Here is a 23,345-nt window from a genome sequence, read left to right as displayed (position 1 = left end):
TCCCTAATTTTGAAGATATAGGTTATTCACGTGAATAATAGATGGTTTTGTTGTTACTCAATTTTACCCCCAAATACGGTCAGTTGAAGCTATTCCTCCTCCCTGTGCTACTTATGTAATGCAGTGGGGAGGCTCCAACGGGGTCCAATGTCTTCAGTGAAGCAGACAGTATTCCTTCCAGTTTTCCATTTCCTCTCTACCTTAGCATCAAAAACTCCTAGAATTTTAGCAATGGGTCAATGGCTATCACTCTCACCAGGCCTAAGGGTCGCATGAATATCTATTTTTTTTTTCCAGCTTCATTGAGGTGTAACTGACAAATATAATTGTAAGATATTTAAAGAGTACATTGTGATGATTAGATATATGTATACGTTGTGAAAGGATTCCTGAATATCTGTTTTATTCTATTGCAAGTGTAGGGGAAATGCTTTTTCTTAGTACAGTGGAGACAAAATGGAATTTTTCAGAACAAATGTTTATTTAAAGAATTAAGGGAAAACAAAAACATTAAAGCATAGGAATACATTGACTGATACAAGTGTCTCGTTTGGTCTGAAATCTTGAAAAAGTTACTCTAACTACTTACCTGAGGTAGATTTAGGTTGGCACTGTTTCAAGAGAACCTCCATCCATCCCAGAAGTTACCTTCTAGTTTTGGTTACAGGCTCCCAAGTGGTCCTCTCCAACCTCAGGTTATGCTAGATGAATACTACCAACAGCTTTTCCCCATGGTTAAAAGCCCTCAGACCTATTTCATACCCCCAAAGTTCTCTGCTTGAGGGATGGTCCATCCTTAATTTATTTAAACACTAGAGACGATTACCAGTTAAGATCAGTTGAAAGAAGGGTCAAGTCATTGCCCTGCCAATGATACCAACTCTGTCCCCTTCTCTGAGTTCTCTCTAATGACTAACAAGTAGCCATAAGGACTAATTTTCATCGCCACCATGCCATACACCCACAACTATTGTAGTATTACAACTGTCAAACATATACTAATGATAGGCATGATTTTCACCAAAGAGAAACAAATACATCTCGTGTGTTTTATCACACTGGGCAACTTTCATGGTATGAGAGCTATTTACGAAAATTACTAAAACACATCAGATGAAATAAACATCCAGGATCTGTTTTCTAAAAGAAAAAAGAAAAGAAAAAATCCTAGGATCAAATTCCTTATTATCACTATGAGCTACACGCATTGACTCTAAGATTTCAAAATGATCAATGAGTCGCTAGGATCAAAGCTTAGAGCCACATGCAAGGCAGCAGTTGGCCACCTCCATGAGTCCAAATGCCAACACTCTCTAAAGTTCAGGGATTTGCTAAGATAAACCAGAGGATCAGACCAGCAACAAAATATTTATTCACCAGTCTAGACTCCCAGATACTGTAGGAATCTTAAGTATTTATATTAAAGGTCTTTTAATCTGAGGGAAGGAAAAAACCTCAGAAGTATCCACTTATAGATTCCTGGATTAATTAAAGTATTTCTAGAGAATGTTAAAGATAATCATAATTATCCTGTTAAATTGGAGATAAGTGCTTACCCTTAAACCTCTGATGAATCTGCCAACTACTTTTCCCTTTTAGTATTTAGAATTCTACATTCCAAGCCAAATATATACCTTATATTGTGGTGACTGCAATCCTTTACCTGGGAATAAAAAGTATCCTCTTTCCTTGGCAAAACTGAAACAAATGAAAGGCATATCATTATGGGGCTTGATTTTCTATAAACAGCAGGATAATGGAGGGAAAAGAACACCAGCTTTGGAGTCAGGATACTGAAAATCAAAAAGTCTAGCTCCTCCATTAATAATGCATTATATATTTTACTCTGCCTACTCAGGCTTAAACCTTTCTTTCAGTCTATCCTTAACTATTCTGCAAGGAGCTGATGAGGATATCTTATCATTGAAAGACACATGATAAAGTCACAAAAATATGGATACTAGCAACATCTTAACTATTATCCTGGAATTTGCATTTCTGAGTTGAAAAGAAATGAATCTCCAAAACTGAAATTTCAAATACCAGTGATAATCTGAGGATATTTTAGGGAAAGGAAGCTTGTGAGGAGGGTATGCCTCAATTTATACTAAGTAAGAAGCTGAGAATTCTGCCTCTTTAAATGAGGTTGGCCCTCCAAAGGGAAAACTTTTGATCTAGTTTTCATCTAAAGCTTTTGATAACTACTCCTTAGCTGAATAGTTCACTACCAGCAAAAGGTTCCCATGCTACTATCAACACATTAGACCCCATTCTAGCCAAGAACAAAAAAATCAACAGAGACAAAGTCAATATACTCCTTTTCCCCAACAGTAACACATGCCACACCTTCTATTACAAGGTTACAGTCCTTTCCTTTATTGGATTTCCAAATTTTAAAAAGTAAAAGTAAAGTACTCATTAAGTGGTTCAGATAAAAGAAAAGCATCTTCACCTGAGTTACCCATCAGGCCTACCCTGACCTGCCCTAGCTCCTCCCAGAACAAGCTTCTGGGTATCTAAAAAACTGTTTACATATTGACTCCATTAAAAGTCATCTCTACCATATGGGTCAACTAGCTATGATAACAGTTCTTCTCATACCTATTATATGTACACAGTCCACAATGAGACCTCTCACTAGAGCAAAATTCTTTTCAGAGTAGGTTCTTTGGGGCCCAATATGGTAGGAGTTTCTAGCAAGGCTTTTTTCAGACTCAAGGTATTTATGGGGTTTTTCACTTATGTGAGTTCCCTGGTGGACCACAAGAGCTGATCATTGACAGAAGCTTTTCTCATTCAGAGACTTTGAAAGTTCTTTCCTCAGATTGGGTTATCCTGGTGCAAACCCAAGAAGGCTCTCCAACTAATGCTTTTTGCCACATTCAAGATAAATATACAAATTTTCACCAGTATGGCTTCTCTGATGGGTAAGAAAGTCATAGTTCTGTTAGAAGCTTTTTTCACACTTGCTGGAGTTTTTCCCCAGTGTGGGCTTTCTGACGTCCAATGAGATGAACATGTGTCTGAAGCAATGTTGACACTGACAGCATTTAAAGTTCCTCCAATGTGAATTCTCTCCGAATGAGGAGGGGTGAGCATTGCTAGAAAGCTCTCTAACACTCACTGCATTGGTAAGGTTTCCCACCTGTATGAATCCTCTTGTGGGTGATCAGATATGAGCTTGGACTAAAAGTTTTCCAAAACTCACGGCACTGTAAGGTTTCTCATTGTAGTGATTGATAAGGTGTTCTGTTAGGGCAGCTCTATGGGCAAACCATTTCTCAAATTCCTACAACTGCAGATTCTCTGGTCCCCATTGAAGTCTGAGCTCTGAGGAAAGTCTAAGATTTGCCTAGAGTTCTTCACTTTAATGAGTTCTCTGACATGTAAATACATTTTTTATGGTATTATAACTTCTTGTCTGATCAAGACATTTGAGAGGCTTCTGATGCACGGGGAGGGCTGAGCTCAAGACCTTTCTCACCTACATTACAAATATATGGTTTTTCACCAATGTGTATTGTTTGATGTTGAAGAAGGGCTGAGCTCTGGTGGAAGCTTTTATCACATACACTGTATTTATAATGCAGCTCCTCTGTTTGAGTTCTCATTTTCTGTTGGGCAACAAAGTCCATGCCTAGAAGGAAGCCACTCTCACATGTAGACCACTGATGTGGTTTCTCTTCCATGTGAATTCTTTGATGCACAATAAGGTCTGAGCTACAGTTGAAACTTTTCTCATATTCAAGGCATTTAAAAGTATGGGTGTGAGTTGCCTGGTGCCTGATTAGGTTGGCACTCCGAGTAAAACTTCTCATACATTCCAAGCATTTATACGGCTTCTCACCCGTGTGGACTCTCTGGTGCACAATAAGGTCTGATTTCTGGCCAAAGCATTTCTCACAGGCACCACACTTATAGGGTTTCTCCCCAGTATGAACTCTTTTATGAACAATGAAGGCTGAACGGTGTCGGTAACTTTTCTCACACTTATTACATTTGTAGGGCCTTTCACCAGTATGAGTTCTCTGGTGGCTAATAAGATCTGATTTCCCACTGAAAGCTTTTTCACACTCCAGACACTTAAATGGTTTCTCACCCGTGTGAGTTCTTCGGTGCCTTATGAGGTTTGTACTTCGACTGAAGCATTTATCACACTCACTACATAGATATGGTTTCTCGCCCGTATGGCTTCGCTGGTGGACAAGCAGATCAGAGCTCTGACCAAAATTCTTGCCACAAATATCACATGTATAGAATTTTTTACCTGCATGTGTTCTCTGGTGTCCTGACAGGGCTAAGTGGTGCCAAAAGCTCTTCTCACATTTACTACATTTATAAGGTTTCTCGTAACTGTGGATCCTCTGGTGTGAAATAAGATCTGAGCTTTGGATGAAGGTTTTCTCACACATATCACATCTATAAGGTTTCTCCCCAGTATGGGTTCTCTCACACATAATAAGAGCTAAGTTTTTACACAAGTTTTGCTCACGTTCAAGGCACTGGTATATCTGATCATCTATTTGAGTGAGCTCACGCACATGAATAAAAATCTTTTTACCCTTCTGAGGGCATACATGATATATTTTCCTTTTCTGAGTTCTCTGATTATATCTCTCTTCTGAAGTGTACATTTTCTATGGCTCTCTCCTAGGGAGTTTTCCACTGGTCTTCTTGACCCATCATTTTCTTCATAGTCATTTTCTTGATAAGAATTTGAAAGATACATCTGTTTTCAGCCTTTCAGTCATGAGCAGTTCCTCTCTACAAGTTTCCAGCATTATATACACTAATTCCTGAATTGGTAGTTCCAACCCTGTGAGACAAAGGAGAAATATTTATATTCTTATAACTAAGAAAAGAATGCTCAAAATTAAAATCACTGCAGAAAAGACAAATTCTATATCAAAGTCCCTAAGTGCTCTAGGTTTTGCAGGGGTTGAAATCAGTTAGTTTTCCTCTTTGCTCATATAAAACTAATCAGCAACATATATGGGGAAAGTACCAGGAAGAACTGTTTCTTTTATGAACCTGAGTCATCTCAAAACCAGGGTTCTTCCTCTTCCCCTTGCTTCAGCTAAGTGACCAAGACAGGTCTAATCATCAGTATGCCTGCTCATGAAGAAAAACAAAGGGGACAAACCAAAGGGGACTGTGAATATGCAGCCGTTTCTGTAGAAGGGTTTGAAAGGAAATGCTTAATGATCATTAGAATTCCCAGCGTACAAAGAGAAGAAAGGTTTCTCTGACTCTATCATCCTAGCTATGTGATGTTAGGCAAGTTACTTAATGACGGAATACCTAATTTCCTCATCTATAAAATGGATTAATAATAGAAATTACCCCACATGGTTGAGTTGAATACTAGGTTAATCACTATGTATCTCATGGTAAGCAATCTGAGTTAACTCTCATAATCACTGCTATTATGATAAAAGGGCCTAAGATTCTGCTTTGACACGATCATATGAGCACAAACCTTGCTCAGAAAGAAAAATCCTGACTGACTACAGATAAAAACCTGGACTTCAAATGTGATTTTATGCCAGGCTTTTCTTTGTACAGTGAAGAGATGTGGAAAAGTTTTTCTCCTGTTTAGAGGGATGCACACATATTGAAATATCTAAGGATTGAGCATCTTAAAGAAATAAGTCCTTACACACAGAAAGATCACAATTACATAATTCTCCATCATAACACTACTGAAAAGGGTCCTCTGCTCAGGCTCCAAACGCTCCACTCCTCCTGGATAAGGAAGACAGACACACCTTCAAATGACTAGGAGATTAAAAAGGAGAGAGAGAGAGGAGAGAAACATTGAGGTCTTTCTACTCAAGACCTATTTTCCCTAAAGCTATACCACTAGATGAGTTAAAGATGGCCAACAAGAAATACAGAAATACAGACTAATGCTAATGAAAAACCTTGGGCTGATTCAAGAGAGAAGTACAGAGGGAATTATAAGTCATTACACTTATCAACTGCCAATAATATAATAAAGAAGAAACATAAGAAACAAAAGGGAAAAAAACATCATTTTTCATATCCTTCACACTTAACTCTTTTCAATGATCATTTCATGTTTGATCCTCTCCTCATACATTCAAAACTCCCCTCCATCATTTAGGGAGTAAAAGCTGATGACTTTGCTTCCTATTTTACTAAGAAAACTTAATAAGCCAAAAAACAAAACAAAACAAAACCAACACACACACACACACCAAAAACAAAAATGTAAAAAACCATTTCCATGTGCTCCCACCACCACATCAACCAACTTCTGGCAAGTGTGGTCATGCACTCCATCTTTCCTTCTGTTACCATGGATGACAAACTGCCTCTGCTCAATCTAAGGACAACCTTTCCATCAGTGTACTGGATTCCACCCCTTTTCTCCACAAGGACATCACTCCAGCAAGTCTATCCTCTCTTTCCTGCATTACCAATTTGTTCTTTTCTATTGGATCATACTAATTGGCAAACTGGCTGTTACCTCTCTCCTAAAACAAAAGCACAACCAACAAGAAAACTTCTCTCAATCACCTCACCCACGAGCTATTGTCTCACTTTTCCATTCCTCTCTGCAGCAAAACGTCTCAAAAAAAATTAGTCTGTTCATTGTCTCTATTTCTTGTCTTCCAAGGTTTCTGGAACACACTCCAATCAAACATTCACTCTCACCACTCCACCAAACTGCTCCTGTTAGAAACTTGCAAGCCCCTAAGAAATCTGATTCCAACTTACCATGTTGACTCATTTCTCTGCTCTTCTACTAACTGCATGCCAGTCACCTTGGCCTCTTTTCTGTTGTTCAAACAAACCAGGTCCACTCCCATTTCAGGGTCTTTGTACTTGCTGTGTCTCCCTGGCTAAAGTGTTCTCCCTGAAGATCTTCACAGCTCCTTCTCTCATCTCATTCAAATCTTTGCTAAACTGTCATATTCTCAGTGAGGCCATATCTGACCATCCTATTTTGCATTATAACACACTTCCATCCCAGCTGACCCTCACATACAACACTACTCCTTTCCTTTCCTGTTTTATTTTTCTCCATAGAATGTAAGCCCCTAAAGGACAGAGATTTTGGTTCATTTCATTTGCTGCTATTTCCCTAACACTTAGGACAGGGCCTGGCACAGAGTAGGTGCTCAAACCTAGAACAGATCTTATTTGGAATCTATGGATTCCTAAGTAACCTATGAAACCTTTGAAATTGATTGCAAAAATTTTATTTGGTGTATGTACATTTTTCTGGAGAGAGAGTCGACAGTTCATCAACTGTGATGTGTAGGACTGGAGCCTACACATTCATGTGAAATGAAAACAATAGAGCTTACCGAATACAGCACACCAGTGAGTGTAATGGACCAGAACTCAAAACACTATACAAGAAGAATAAGCAATGGATACCTGAACTCAGAGAAAACAAAGAGTCAAAAGGATCTAGAAGACATGGTGCTAAGATGGATCACTTTCTATTTCTTCAATTTGCTAATAAGATTTCCAATTTTCACTTAACAATTTATACACTTTTCATGTGCAATACATAGAAACAGTTCTTGTAATAAGAAAAAAGATATTATAAATATAAAAACAGAAAGGCTTCAATTGTCAACTCAAAAATGTTCTAAAATTTAGTTTTAGGGGCTAGGAGAAAATTGAATGAGGTAGGAGCAATGCAGTTTGAGAATCAAGACACATATAGATCCACAAGAAAGGCAGCATTGAAACTATAGAGGGACAGAATGGGAGAAAAATATGATGCAAGGCTAAAAGAGTATGAAGTCAAACAGGCTTTGAGAAATGGAAGGAGGTAAGCAAAACCAGAGAGAGCATGCTTATGCTACATACAGTGACTACAAATCCTAGATTTCAAATATTCTATCATGTTGCCATGATCTACTGAAGTGTTCTAGAAATTACATTTTTTTGATCCAAATTACATCTTTCAAGTGATTCTCACAGTATCAGAAGAATTCCTTACACTCCAAGACCATTTCTCTCTGCTCATTTGACAATGGGTTTTCTAGGAAATAAGTATATGAACGTGACCCATCAAATGAACTCTTGCTACCCAATAAAATATCTTCAAACTCAGCACGTTTCCATCCTCTTATTTAGAAAATGAATGTAATTCTATGTATTTACCAAGATGCTGTGTCTCAGAGTTCACTTTGCTGATTCATGTAAGTGGGACTCAGAGTTCTAAGAGATTGCATGCAATGACAGGCATCCATAGAAAACACAGCTTTGATTATCCACGAACCATGGGCATCTTTAGAAATAGCTATCAAAAAAAACCACTAACAACAACATACAAGGTATTAAGCACCAGAGTACACTTTGACTTTGTCCCTGCCACAATCAACCCTCAAAGCCTTAAGTGTCACCAAGAACATCACTCCTATTTTTTATATAGTAGCATCTAGCCTAGTATCTGCTCTTGCCTTATAGTCAAAGGAAGTCAGCAAATGACCTGCAGTGGAGCTGAACTCCTGATCTACTCCACCCATCATCTGCCTCATTTCAGTTGATGGCAAATCCATCCTTTTACTTCCTCAGGCCAAAACCTTGGAGTCATCCTGCATTCTTCTCTCTCACACTCCACAATCAAACCATCAACAAATTTGTTGGCTTCATTCTCAAAACCAGAACCCAACCACTTCTCACCACTTCTGCTGCTATTGCCCCAGTCCAAACCACTCTCATTTCTCACTTGGATTACTGTAATAACTTCCTAACTGGTCTCCACCTGTTATGGGCTAAATCGGATGCCCCCAAAATTCACACATTGAAGCTCAAACTCTCATTACCTCAGAATGAAACTGTATTTGGAGATAAAGCCTTTAGCAAGCAAAGTTAAAATGAAGATGCCAGAGTGGGCCCTAATACAATCTGACTGGTGTCCTTATAAGAGGAGGTTATGACACATAAAGAGACACTAGGAATGAATGTGCAGAGAGATGACCATATGAGGACACAGAGAGAAGGTAGTCATCTGCAAGCCAAGGAGAGAGATCTCAGAAGAAACCAAATCTGACACTTTGATCTTGGACTTCTAGCTTCCAGAACTGCGAGAAAATAAATTTGCTATTTAAGCTGCCCAGTCTGTGGTATTTTATCATGGAAGCCCTAGCCGACTAATGCACCATCCTTCTACTACTACCCTCCCTACACTCTAAATCTCAATCCTGTGGCCAGTGAAATCCTGTTACAACAGCCAGATTATATTCTTCTTCTGTTCCCCTCAATGGCTTCCTCTCCCATTCGATCCTGACAAGAGCCCAAGAGGCCCCAAGTGAGCTGCCTTGCCAACCTCTACCACTGCTTCTCTGACTTCCTCTCTTACTATTCTTCTCTTTGCATGTTCCAATCCAGCCACAGTGGCTTCCTAGCTGTTCCGCATCCAGACACAATCCCCTTGGGGCCTTAGCCTTTCCCTTCTTGTTCCTATAGCCTTCTCCCTCCAGGTATGTTCACAGCTCTCTCTTAATTCCTTCGACTACTTTTTCAGATACTTCTATTATTTTCTCAGGGAGGCCTTTCCTGATGACCCTATTTAAAACTGTGAACTGCCCCCATGCCCCAGTATTCCCTATCCCCCTTTTCTGCTTTATTTTTCTCCATGGCACTTGTCACCTCAAAACATACTATATAATTTATGTATTCGTTTATTGTCTATTGCTAAGTCATGGCAAGGGTATCTTGTCTGTTTTGTTTACTGCTCTTTCCTTTGTATATAGAGCAGTGTCAGGCACACAGTTGGTGCTTAATAAATATCTGCTGAGTGCATGAATGAATCCTTATTGAAATCCTACTCGTGTTCTTATCTGGTAAAGGAAAAGGACTGAATGCCACAAGGGATGGGAGCTACTCAGATAAGATGCAGTCTAGGAGAGAGAAGGTACATTTCAAAAGATTGAAGAAACTGTAGCTTACCTAGAATCTAGATTCAAGAAAAGCAGTGTTTACTTCCTGGTCCTGAGAATTTGATTTCTCAAGGAAGATGCCATTCTGTAAAACATAAGGACAAGAAAAAGATAAACAGTCATATATGAAAGGACGTAGCACCAGATCATTTCACTCAAAGAACCTAAAAATGGGCAAACCACAGTTTCCTTAAAAAGAGAAAATGGATTTTCTTATATAATCCCTTAATCCCTCAATTCTGAAGAGAATAATCATAGTCCTCAGCCATCCCATACGATTCTTTGGAGAAAAAGGACCATAAAGAATCTATAAACCATCTGCACAATCTATCTTGTATTCTGCTTCCTTGGAATAACAACAACATTGAAGGAAAGGGCCTGTAAGACTAAATCTCAGTGGTATATTGAAAACACTAAGGCATCATCTTCCCCACAGGAACTCAGGCCGCCCTCATGTAAAGCACAACAGGGACTACACAGTACACTTGGCACTATAACCAAACCACCACCTTACTATCAGCACCCTTTCTTCACTGGAAGGCATGCAATCATCACAACTTTGGTTATTTAAAATTTACAACAGCCTACACTGATCTATATTTCAGTCATAAACAATTCAGGAGGAGTCAATTATGGGCATATAAAGAAGCTGGAGAGCCCAGAACTATCCTTTGATTTCTTCCCTCAGCAGCTCTAACCTGCCTTATTCCAGGTCACTGAGACTTTCAGTTCCCTCAACAACCTTTCTGCTACTGAGGATCAGAAGCAAAAACGGAACTACTCAGATCCAGACAATATATGGGGGCATACAGCTGCGGGTCTCTATGACACTTAGTCCATAGCTGCCAGTATTAAGATGACATGTTTCATGGTTCTAGTTCCAGGTAAGATGGAGTAAACACATGCCACCCTTGTTCTCCCACTGAATGCAGCTGAAATCTGGACAGAATGTACAGCTCACCTATTTGAGGACTCTGAAAAGTAAAAAGCACACAGAACAAGAAGACCAAAATTTAAAGCACACCCTAACCAGCAGTGAGTTTACTATTTTTTTTGGTCGCTTCAGTATCCCCTGGCCTGAACTCAATAGAGGTTGAAACACAGAAGTCAAGAAAATTATAAAACATAATTCAACTGGGATTCTTCAGAAAACCTATGCGCTTCCACACCACAACTTAAAATCGACTAGTCAGTGGACAGGAAACTGACTTAAACATGGAAAAAGAAAGAACAAAATATGTCTGGAAGAAGAAATAATGGTTAGAAAACAAAGAGAGAAGATAATAGTGGCTGCAGAAATCCAAATCTCCCAACACATCCTTTAAAAGCAATAAGAACAAGTGAAAAAACAACTGCACTACACAAAAGCCACATCCTCACCAAGTCCCACCTGGCTATATCTCATATTCTAGCCGCAAGATATCAATGAGAGCAAGGGCAATCTGGGAATGTGGGGTAAAGGCAGGAGGAGAGCTAGCAGTGGGCAAAATCAATCTAAAATTCCCTGCTGGAAAGAGAAAACCCACTCTAAGCACGAAAAAACTTAAAAAGAGTTCTGATCAGAGCAGCATACAGGGAAAAGACTTAGTGTGCACAAGACTTGAAGAAGCAGTCCTGGGGCAATTCTTCAGGAAAAAAGAGAATAAAAAGGAAGGAAGAGGACTCCTTTGGACTGCACAATGAAGGAGAAAAGGAACAAGGAGAAATTTAAGGTCTTTCAAGATGAAGGAAAATTTAAAGCAAAGGAAAATTTAAAAAATGCACAATCTATCTCCTTACTATCTTCTAAAAATGCCATCTAGTATAAAAAAAAAATTACCACAATGGCAAAAGTGGTAAAGTGCCGCTGAATTAGTGATCTTGTTAAACATTTTATGCTCTAGTAAAATAGAAAGTATTCAACTAAAAATTTGGAGAAGAAAGAGAGAAAGAACAAAGTAACATAACCTCACTGATTATTGCATTAATGGCAGGTAGGAATTAAAAGATACTATTAAAAACTTTGAAAGCCAGATAACTAAAGGTTAAATAAGAAAATGGGACTAAAGGCATTAAAAAAATCTAAGTACAAAGGTAGCTATTATAACAAAAATCAAACATTTTAAAACAAATTTAAAGAGCAGTCAAAACACATCATGGAGAAAAAAACAGGGCAAATATAATGTAAATAAAATGAGAGTATTGAGACAAAACATATCAATCATTTCAACTAACGTGAATGAGTTTTAACTCATCTATTAAAAGATATTTTTACTGTGGCTCACAAAGCAAGACCCAACTACATGCTAAATACAAGTGGCACTTAAAACAAAGTGATTCAGAAAGGCTAAAAATAAAGGGGTGGGAAAAGGAATACCAGGCAAACGGAAACAATAAAAGTAGGGCTTGTATTCCAGATATCAGGCAAAGTAGAGTTCAAGCCAAAAAGCATTAAACATGAAAGAGGACACTTTTTAATTCTGAAAGCCATACTTACAATAAAGCTTATAATAGTTATGATTACCTGTGTACCAAATTATATAGCAGTCACCTTTATAAAAAAGTAAAAACTACAATTAATACCAAGAAATATAGATAAAAACATTAATAATAAGAAAACTTAACATATTACTGTCGGTAAAAAGACTTACAAAGTGGACCAAAAATAAGTAATGATGCAGAAAGCCTAAATAATCTAATTAATAAGTAAATGTTATGGATATCTATTGAAACTTACACCTGAAATAATAAGGAATAAACTTTCTCCTCAAGCACACATGAATCAGGCACAAAAATCTGTCATCTAAGTTCCATAAAGTGACACAAGCAACATTCTGCAGTAAAACTAGAAATTTATTAAAATATCAAATAACAAACACCACTCCCAAATGGGGAAAAAATAAATAATTACAGCAACTTTCCAGTGAATGAGGAAATGAAAAATTAACAGAATTTCTAACATCTAATATTACATATTATAATCTAAATTTAAAATAAATTTAAAGCAGTGATCAAAGGAATATTTATAGTCTTAAATACTTTTTTAACAATACAAAAATTAAATGAACAAACTAAATTCAGATCAAAAAGCTAAGAACAAAGTAAATCAAAAAAAATACGAAAACAAAGATAAAAGTGGAAGTCAATGAACTAAAGAGAAAACAGTAAACCTAATTATAAATCAAAATCATACTTATTTTGAAAACCTTAAAGAAACAGATAAACCACTAGCTACCTTAATGAACAAAAAAAGAGAGAAAGGACACATTTACAAAATAAGAAAGGATAAGGAATAAATAACCACCAAAATAGAAAAAAAAACCCCAAAACCCACATACACATAGACCACTCTGCAGACTTCTACAAAATAAACATGATAACCTATGAAATAGACTGTTTCCTTGGGAAACACAATTTACCAAAATCAACCCCACTAGAGGCTAAAAGTTTTAAAACACCAATATGCACAGAATAAACAGAGAAAGTTATTAAGGAACTATCCACAAAAAAGCACTAGACCCCTAGACTGTTTCATAAATGAATGCTAACAAACTTACAAAGACCAAATAAACTCAAAGCTTCATAAATGTTTCCCAGTGCACTAAAAATGAAGAAAAACCAATTCTTTTGTGAAAAAAGTTTAACATTTATAACTAAACCTAATGAAGAGAGTATAAAAAAATTTTACAGCTCAATATCAGTATCAATGTGAAAAGTACTAATGAAAATGCAACACCACATTAAGAAAGTAATACACCATGACCAAGCAGGAGTTATTCAAGTAATGCAAGATTGGTTCAATATTAGGAAATCCATTAATATAATACCACATATTAACAGATCTATGGAGAAAAATCACAGGATGATCTCGATAGATGCTGAAAGAAATCACAGCAGAAATCAACATCCATTCCTGATGAAAATACTCAAGAAAGTAGGAATTAATGCATATTCTTTTTAACATGATAAAATATACATTCCTTAGTCCTACAGCCAGTACCTAAGTGAGAAAAAGTAGAGTCATTTCCACTAAGATCAGGAACAAGTCAAGAATGACCACTATCTCTTCTATTATTAAATACTGACCTGGAAGTATTAGCTAATGCAATTAGAAAAGAGAAATCAATCAGAGGTATAGTAACTGAAAAGAAGTAAAATTATCTCTGTTTGGAGATATGTAAGAGTATAACTAGAAAATCCTAGAGAGAACCAATGCTAACACTGACTCAAATAATAAAGGAATTCAGTAAGTTAGCAGGATATAAAATTCACACACAGAAATGAATAGCCTTTTTCTATAAACAAATAACCAATTAGAGTGTATAATGATAGAGAATACTCCCTAATAATAACAAAAAATTTAAGATACTTAGAAATAAATTAAATAATAATTAGGTAAAATGAAGAAGAGGAAAAATTTTGAACACTCCTGAAAGATCCAAAAGTATAGCTGAACAAATGGAAGGATGTCTTTTGTTCTTGGATAGAATGACTCAATATCATAAAGATGTCAGTTCCTCCTAAGAAGATTTATGAATTACTGTAATTGCAATTAAAACAACAAACTTCTTCATAGAACTAGACCAAAAGTTGGTAAACTACGGCCCCCAGGCCAATTCTGGCCTGCAGACTGTTTTTATGAAGTTTTACTGAAACAAGGTCACACATTCATTAATGTATTATCCATGGCTTCTTCCACACAAGGCAAAGTTGAATAGTTGCAACATAGACCATATGGCCTTCAAAGCCTAAAATATATACTTTCCGGCCCTATACAGAAAATTCAACAATGCCTTAGCTATAGTTATCATTCAAGTTCACTTAGAAAAAACTAACATGCAAGAATATCCTGGAAACAATGAAAAGCAAGATTGAGGGGTGACTAACCCCATGAGACATTAAAATATACTATAAAGCCTCTAATATTAAAATAATGTGGTTCTGGTACATGAATACATAAAAAGACTAGTGGAATACAATAGAAAATCCAGAAACAGACAAAAGCATATATAGAAATTTAGTATACAATAAAGGTGACATCTCAAACCGCCGGGGAAAAGATGGACTTTTTAATAAATGATGCTAGAACATCAGGGTAATAATATGAAAACTGATACAGTTTGATCTATACCCCACACCATATACCAAATTAATCAGGGACCTGAATTTACAAACTGAAACCATACAGGTACTGGAAGAAAACATGGGTGAATTCTACTTTAACATCAGTGTACAGAAAGGTTTTCTGCCTATGACAAGACTGATCATTTAATTAAAAATAAAAGAACTTCACATGCAAAAAAAAAAGAACAAAGTCAAAAGTCAATGGACAAACTGACAGAAAGTATTTGTAATATATATTTGAGATAAAGGAATAATATATCTATTATACAAAGATCTCTTAAAAATTGAGGGAAAACACCAAAAACCTAATAGAAAAATAGGCAAAAGACAATACACAGAAAAAAGATATAAAAATGTTTCTTAAATATATCAAAAGATGTTCAATCCCACTCACAATTAGAGAAATTCAAATTAAAAGTACATGAAATAACTAGGAATAGAGAGAAGCTTCCTCATCTTGATAAAGAACACATACAAGAAAACCCACAGCTAACATCATACTTGGTGAGAAACTAGAAGCTTTCTAGCTAAGATCAAGAACAAGGTAAAGATTCCCCTCTCATCATTCCTTTTAAAAATCGTACTCGAAGTCCTAGATAATGCAATAAGACAAGAAGAGGAAATAAGTTATACAGAATGGGAGGGAAGAAGTAAAACTGTCTTAGCTCCCAGATGACATGACTGTCAATGTTGAAAATCTCAAAGTATCAATAAAAAACTCCTGGAACTAATGAGCAATCATTGCAAGGATGCAGGATACAAGGTTAATATACAAAAGTCAATCACTCTCCTCCATACCAGCAATAAACAATTGGAATTTGAAATTAAAAACAATACCATTTACATTAGCACCCTCAAAAATGAAATAATTAGGTATAAATCTAACAAAATATGTACAGGATCTATCTAGATGAGGAAAACTACAATACTTTGTGAAAGAAAATAAAAAAAAAGAACTAAATAAATAGAAAGATATTCCATGTCCAGGGATAGGAAGACTCAATACTGTCAAGATGTCAATTCTTCCCAACCTGATCTGTAGATTCAACTCAATTCCAATCAAAATCCCAGCAAGTTATTTTGCTGATATCAACAAACTGACTCTGAAGTTTATATGGAGAGTAAAAGACCCAGAATAGCCAACACAATATTGAAAGAGAACAAAATTGGAAGACTGACACTACTTGATTTCAAGACTTACTATAATACTACAGTAATCAAAACTGTGTGGTATTGGTAAAAGAACAGACAAACAGATCAATGGAATAGAACAGACCAGAATGGAACAGACAAACAGATCAATGGAACAGAAACAGACTCACATAAATATATTCAACTGACCTTTGACAAAGGAGCAAAGGCAATATAATGCAGAAAAGACAGTCTCTTCAACAAATGGTGCTAGAGCAACTGGACATCCACATGCAAAAATACAAATCTAGACACAGACCTTATGCCTTTCACAGAAATCAACTCAAAACAGATCATACATCTAAATGTAAAATGCAAAACTATAAAACTCCTCGAAGATAACAAAGGAGAAAATAAAGATGACTTTGAGTATGATATGACTTTTTAGATATAACATCAAAGGCATGATCTATGAAAGAAAGAACTGATAAGCTAAATTCCATTAAAATTAAAAAATTCTGTTCTCCAAAAGACACTGTCAAAAGAGTAAGACAAGCCACTGCAAAAAATATTTGAAAAAGACATCTGATAAAAGCCTGTTATCCAAAATATACTATATATATGTATACACACACTATTAAAACACAACAAGAAAAGGAACAACCTGATTAAAAAATGGGCAAAAGATCTGAATAGACAACTCACCAAAGATATACGGATGGCAAATAAAAAGCATATGAAAAGATGCTCAACATCATACATCATTAGAGAATTGATAATTAAAACAACGAGATACCACCAGAAGTTAGAATGACCAAAATCCATTAGAATGACCAAATTCAAAACACTGACAACACCAAATGCTGGGGAGATGTGGAGTGACTGGAACTCTCATTCATTGCTGGTGGGAATGCAAAATGGTACAGTCACTTTGGAAGACGGTTCGGCAGTTTCTTACAAAACTAAACATACTTTTACCATAGAATCCAGCAATTGTGATCCTTGGTATTTAGCCAAAGGAGTTGAAAACTTATGTCCATACAAAAACCTGTACAAGGATACTTATAGCAGCTCTAGTCATAACTGCCAAAACCTGGAAGCAACCAAGATATCCTTCAGTCAATGAATGGGTAAACTGTGGTACATCCAGACAACTGAATATTAGCACTAAAATAGAAATGTGCTAACAAGCCATGGAAAGACATGGAAGAACCTTCTATGCCTACTGCTAAGTTACAGAAGCCAGTCTGAAAAGGCCACAAACTGTATGATTCCAACTATATGACATTCTGGAAAACGCAAAACTATGGAATTAGTAAAAAAGATCAGTGGTTGTCATGGGTTGGGGTAGGGATGAATGGATGGAGTACAGAGGGCTTTTAGGGCAGTGAAACTCTCTGTATGATACTATAAATGGTGATAAATGTCATTATACATGTGTTAAAACCCACAGAATGTACAACACAAAGAATGACCCCTATAGTAAACTATGGACTTTGGGTGATAATGATGTCTCAACATAAGCTCATCGATTGGAACAAATGTACCACTCTGATGCGGGATATTGATAGTTAAAGAGGCTAGAGGGAGGGTGGTAGGGGGCATATGGCAACTCTGTACTCTTCACTCAATTCTGCTACGAACCTAAAAGTACTCTAAAAAAGTCTATTTTAAAAAAATGAAATCATAAAAATGTACATGAAATTTTGTTTCTCACCAATCAAATTGGCATACATTAAAAGGTATGACAACACATTTTGCTGTCAAGGCTGTAGGGAAACAGACACTCGCATATGTTGCTGGAGGGAATGAAAATGGGCACGACCCTTCTGAGGGGAATTTGGCAATATCTACTAAAACTAGATACATACTTACATCTGACTTAGCAATCTCATTTCTAGAAAGTGACTAATGATACACCTCCAACAATATGAAAATACACATGCATAAAGTTATTCGTTGTAGCAATGTTTATATTTTGAAAATATTTAAAACAACTTAAATGCCCATATATAGGAAAACGGCTGAATAAACTTGGTATACCCACTTTGATGGAGTACTATGCAGCTGTAAAAGAGAATAAAGAAAACCTTTATAAATTGATGTGGAGTGATTTCCAGGATAAATTATAAATTTTAACAAATAGTGTAAAAAAGTATGCTACATTTTGTATAAGAATGAAGTAGAAATACAAAACTATACATGTGTCTATTCATTTGACCAAAAAGAAATTCAGAAAAGATAAAAATGAGTCTGGATCATCACAAGGTAGGTGAAAATGGGATCAAAACAACAGGAAAATGGAATTCGTGTGAAAGAGTGGAGGGAGAGAGAGTCACACTTCTGAGTATACATTTTTGTAACACACACACATTTTTACTTTTAGAGCTATTATATTTCATGTATTCGATAAAACAGCTAAATAAATAGACAAGACAGGAGAAAAACATTAAAATGGAATACAAAGAAAAACAAATGAGTCTGTGTTTCAAAAGAATAATACAACCACCCAGAAGTGGAAAAATAATAACTAAAATAACTCTAATGCAGTATTAGGACTATACAAAGATAAAAATAAAAAGCTAAAGATAAAAAGTACTATGAACAATACTCTAATTAGTAGGCTTTTTTTTCCCATGGTGGTACACGTACACTACTTAATGTATATCCTAGGATTGAACAAATAAGTAAATACACTATGGGTAATGCCACCCAGATTCCTCACTGTCAGAGAAGGGAGTTACAAATATAGCAAAGGGAAAGGCTAGACTGAACTCTGTATTGTTTAACTGGAAGTAGAAGTTTCAGTATGAAGTCAAGGTTTTAAAGTACATATAGAGGGCCGGCCCCGTGGCTTAGCGGTTAAGTGCCCACGCTCCGCTGCTGGCCGCCCAGGTTCGGATCCCAGGCGTGCACCTATGCACCACTTGTCCAGCCATGCTGAGGCCGCGTCCCACGTACAGCAACTAGAAGGATGTGCAACTATGCCATACAACTATCTACTGGGGCTTTGGGGGAAAAATAAATAAATAGATAAAATTATAAAGTACATATAGAAAAAATAGAAATGTATGTACATGTGAAAGTATGTATTTCTTTTCTAGTAATGTCTGCTTACAGGGCATAGAAACAATGAAATCCTAGTAGTAATGAGCATACCAAGCACTCAGTCTTGGTTTCGAAACACCCTTCTCCACTGAAAGGAATCAGGGCTCCCTGGAGAAATGGCTGATTCCAGGGATTAGAACCAAGATGAGCCTGGAACATCATGTTGTGCCAGAATATAAGGAAGTGCCCAAAAAGTGGTGACAATATGCCAAAAGGACCCAGGAGCCAGGCTGAAGGTGCCACCACTGTACAAATCTAGAACAAAGAGAACATCAAAATAAATGACAGTAATAAACCAGTAACACAATAAGAGTCCAGGAATCCATACTCATTTTTAAAAAGAGTGAATAAAGAGGAAGAAAGGAAAGTTTTTTCTTGTGTTAAAAAAGCCAACAATTAAATGTAGAGGAAATGATGGAATTTAAAATATCACCATGTCCAATGAAAAGAAGAGTATTTATTTAAACGTTTTAGACAAAAATCTAGTGGGTGAAAAGTTTTATGAGAATCAGGATATTTAAACAATCTGAAAATATCTACCCACTAGATATTTAATAATTACAAAGAGAAAAAGACTACCTTCACAGTAGAGTAACCTGGAACACACCCCTTAACCAAGTGATCAAAGTTAACACCACCAGTAACGAGATATATAATTTGCCCGCTAATACGATGCAAAGAGAAGAACAGAACATCACTTCTGCGCTCTCTTGCCAAAAATGTATAACCTGAATCTAATCATGAGAAAACATCACACAAACCCAAATCGAGGGCAATTCTACCACATAAATGGCTTAAACTCTTCTTTTAAAAAAACGTCAAGGTCATAGCGTGGTAAATGAATCAGAGTATTCCCTAAAGCTATCAGCCCAGGGTACCATATTTGCCCTAAAGACCCAACGAACTGTGGGGCAACAAGAAGACAAAAATCTTAAAATAAGGAAATCATTTTCTTATTCATATCTAAGTCTTTTAGATGTCAGCACCTAGAAAAGAAAATACAGTCTGGTTGTTAAAACTTAAAGTAGACCATGACACTTCTCTAGTTAAAATACTATAATTGTTTCCTATCACATTCATAATAAAACCCCAAGTTTTCACCGCTCTACATGTTGCACCTCCACCTATCTTCAGCCTTAAAACCCTCCTCAGAACCTTTGCAATGGTTCCTTCTGCCTAGACTGCTCTTCCCCCAGGTGGCTTGCTCGTTTATTTGATTCAAGTCTCTGACTGAAAATTACTTCCTCAAAAAGAGGCACATCCTGACTACTTTATCTAAAATAGCCCTGTCCCCTTATCCTGCTTTATTTCTCTCCACAGCAATTATCATCATCCAACTTTGCAGTCTATATTTTATATTTGTTAATTTGTTTCTCTCTCCTACTAGAATGTAACTCCCATTAGAGTTGGGATTGTCTTTTGTTCACTGCAATAGCCCTAGAATCTAGAATACATTTGTTGAATGAATAAAAATACAAATGAATAAACACTACAAAAGGCCATCATCATCCTTGGAGCCCCAGAAGAATATAACAGGCTAGGCTAGTACCCTGGCTGACCCATTTGGCAATTTCAAATATATCCTTCAAGTCTTAGCTTCAGGGCACCTCCTCTAAGAGGCTTCTCTTACCTCATCCTAGGAAGAGACTGGTTCTGTCTGCCATGGCTAAGGTCAGAGTGCACAGAATAAGCAGGGAGGCAATAAAAGTCCAAGCAGACAGCTGGAATACAGAACTTCAAAGCTCAAGGTTATCCTTACAGTTAAAGAATACAGGGGACAAGGAGACGAAGTCAATAAAGCATTATCTAAAAAACAGATAATACTTACTGCATCAGGCCCTAGGCAGGAATTATCTCGTTTATTTTTCATTGATTACATGGACTGTCTCATTTAATCTTCCCAAGAACTCTATAAAATAGGTATTAACACCAGTGTTTGCACCTTACAGATAGAAAACCTGATGCTTAGGGCAGTTAAATAATTACACAAGAAGTCACAGCTAGTAAGTGGCAGAGCCAGGATTTAACTCTCCATCTTTTGACCCCAGAGCCTGCCTAAGCATTGGACATACTGCCTTTTTTGGGCTGCAAACCGATCAAGAAGCAATTACTACAAGCCTACTGTGAATATACATGTTGGAAAGGAGTACAAACTACACTTAAATTGGTAGGATAGGACCCAATTTTATCACTCTGCTATCTCAGGCGCTAAGGAAGGGGCATTCCCTTTTTCCAAGTATCTTCTTGCATTCCTTCTTGTCCTCCCCCAGTCTCCCTCTCCAACCTCCCTCCAAAATCCACCACATTTACATAGAAACATACAGCCTGGTACGCCACTTACCATAACAACAAAGACTCAAAACTGTCTTCCTTTTGGCTTCAAAGGTCTCTATTCCATAACTATTCACAACTCTCCCTCTCCTAGAGGAAAAATCGAGAATGTAGAAATTTATAATTTTTGTGAAATTTATAATTTTCCTGGAGCTGGACATCTAAATATTGGTCCCATTTACTCCCCAGTCTAGTCAGCAACCTTCAACCATATCTTACCTTTTCCCACCTTTGCTTACATTTGTTTCTCCTGAGAGAAGTACCTGCCACTGGTAGCCATTAGTTCTTTCCCAACCAGCTCTAGACAAAACATTAAGAATCCTCTGGGTAATGACTAACTTTAACTTCATAATAAAGTCCTGAGTCCTGTTTTATTTGTTTAATTTTAATCATTCTGCTAATTGTTTTTTGTTTGTATTATCTCACCTTTAAGGTCAAGGACCCATTCTGCTACCACTATAAACCCCAAGATGTACTGATAAGTCTATATAATACAAAGTTATATATAATGCAGGTTTCCTAAACGGTTATGGAATGATTAAACAAACCATATTCTTCTGCATATAGATACGACTGCAACATAACTAATCTCCGCATTAAAGATTAGCGGGGGAGGCTCCATTCAACATCCTTGGGTTTTTTTCCTCAATATGAAAGATCTAGATCGCTTAGAAAAGTGCCTGCCAGTGTTTACTATTATTATCTCCAGGAACGACCATACTAAGCCTCTCTTCTTTCAACTTTTCATTGACTGCCTTGCAGTCCGCCGTCAGGGGGTCCCAGACCCCGCTGGGTCGCGAGCAACAGGGGCTGCTCCTACCAGGCTGAGGCCGAGGGGGGGGGGTCTCCGGTCCCGCCGCGCCCCTGCCCCCACCCCTGGGTCCCGCAGGCCAGGCCCCTCCCAGGCCCCGCGGCCGCGCTTACCCCAGCAGCCGCCGGCGCCGCCCCTCCGCCAGGGACGGCACTTCCGGTTACTCTCCGGACACTCGGATTTCAGTTTCCTTGCGGCCGCAGGCTCCACGGCGGAGGAGCTAAGGGCCTACGTTCAGGAAAAGAAGGAAAGCAAACCTGGGGGGCTGACGAGAGCCAGCAGCAGCTCCCTTTGCGCAGCTGGGCCGGGGGAGCCGGGACCAGGCCGTCCAGGGGGCGCTTTCAGGGCCGACAAGGCCGGCTACGCGAGCCCTTTCAACCTGGCTGGGAAGCGGCCGGCGCAGCCCCGCCCCCGCGAGTCACGTGATCACCGCCGCCTAGAGACTGGGGCGCTCCAGCCCCTCCCCCCCGGCCTTTGGACCAATAGTGGCCGAGCCGCCGGAACAGGGCGGGGCCCTGGGGCGCCTGCGCTAGGGTTCCCTCGGCGTTACGGGGCGGAGCCGGAGACGACTTAGAGGGTCTTTGGAACCCTCCGGAGGGCCCGGGGTGAAGGGAGGTCTCTCCTGCTGCGTGTCTAAGAAGAGACTGCTGTTCGTATTGCAGTTTCCCACTTTTGTTCTGTTTCCTGAGGGCTGTTGAAAGAAGACTCGAGCCAGGAGTAGCGTCACAGAGATGGATGCCGGCGACCCTGAGGAAAACACCCCGAAGGATCTGGAAGAAATGGGGGATCCCAAAGCACAGCGGAAGCGCTCAGTCCCCGAAGATGTGGCCAGCGAGACGGATGAAATGCGAGATGGATGGAAAAGGCGGTAGTGGTGGCCTTGCGTGGGTGGAGACAACTGCAGCGAAGGATGGGACTGCTCTGATATCAGG

General features: G+C 38.0%; 1 protein-coding gene across 4 annotated transcripts; it reads right to left on the bottom strand.

Moving 5' to 3' along the window:
* Nucleotides 1-459: 459 nt before the first annotated feature.
* On the bottom strand, nt 460-22,824 carry ZNF322 (zinc finger protein 322). 4 transcript variants are annotated; one of them, XM_058555052.1, is made up of 4 exons: nt 22,527-22,824; nt 21,613-21,692; nt 9,940-10,014; nt 460-4,816 (listed from the first exon to the last, which is right to left on the bottom strand). In XM_058555052.1, the coding sequence occupies exon 4, from the start codon at nt 4,632-4,634 to the stop codon at nt 3,426-3,428; it is 1,209 nt and encodes a 402-aa protein (XP_058411035.1). In that variant the 5' UTR covers nt 4,635-4,816; nt 9,940-10,014; nt 21,613-21,692; nt 22,527-22,824; the 3' UTR covers nt 460-3,425. The 4 variants fall into 4 exon arrangements, with proteins under 4 accessions (XP_058411035.1, XP_058411036.1, XP_058411037.1 ...); XM_058555053.1 differs by having other exon boundaries at nt 22,671-22,824; XM_058555054.1 differs by lacking the exon at nt 9,940-10,014.
* Nucleotides 22,825-23,345: the final 521 nt, after the last annotated feature.

The sequence above is a fragment of the Diceros bicornis genome, chromosome 14, assembly GCF_020826845.1.
Source record: "Diceros bicornis minor isolate mBicDic1 chromosome 14, mDicBic1.mat.cur, whole genome shotgun sequence".
NCBI lineage: Eukaryota > Metazoa > Chordata > Mammalia > Perissodactyla > Rhinocerotidae > Diceros > Diceros bicornis.
This window is presented reverse-complemented; position numbering and strand designations above follow the sequence as displayed.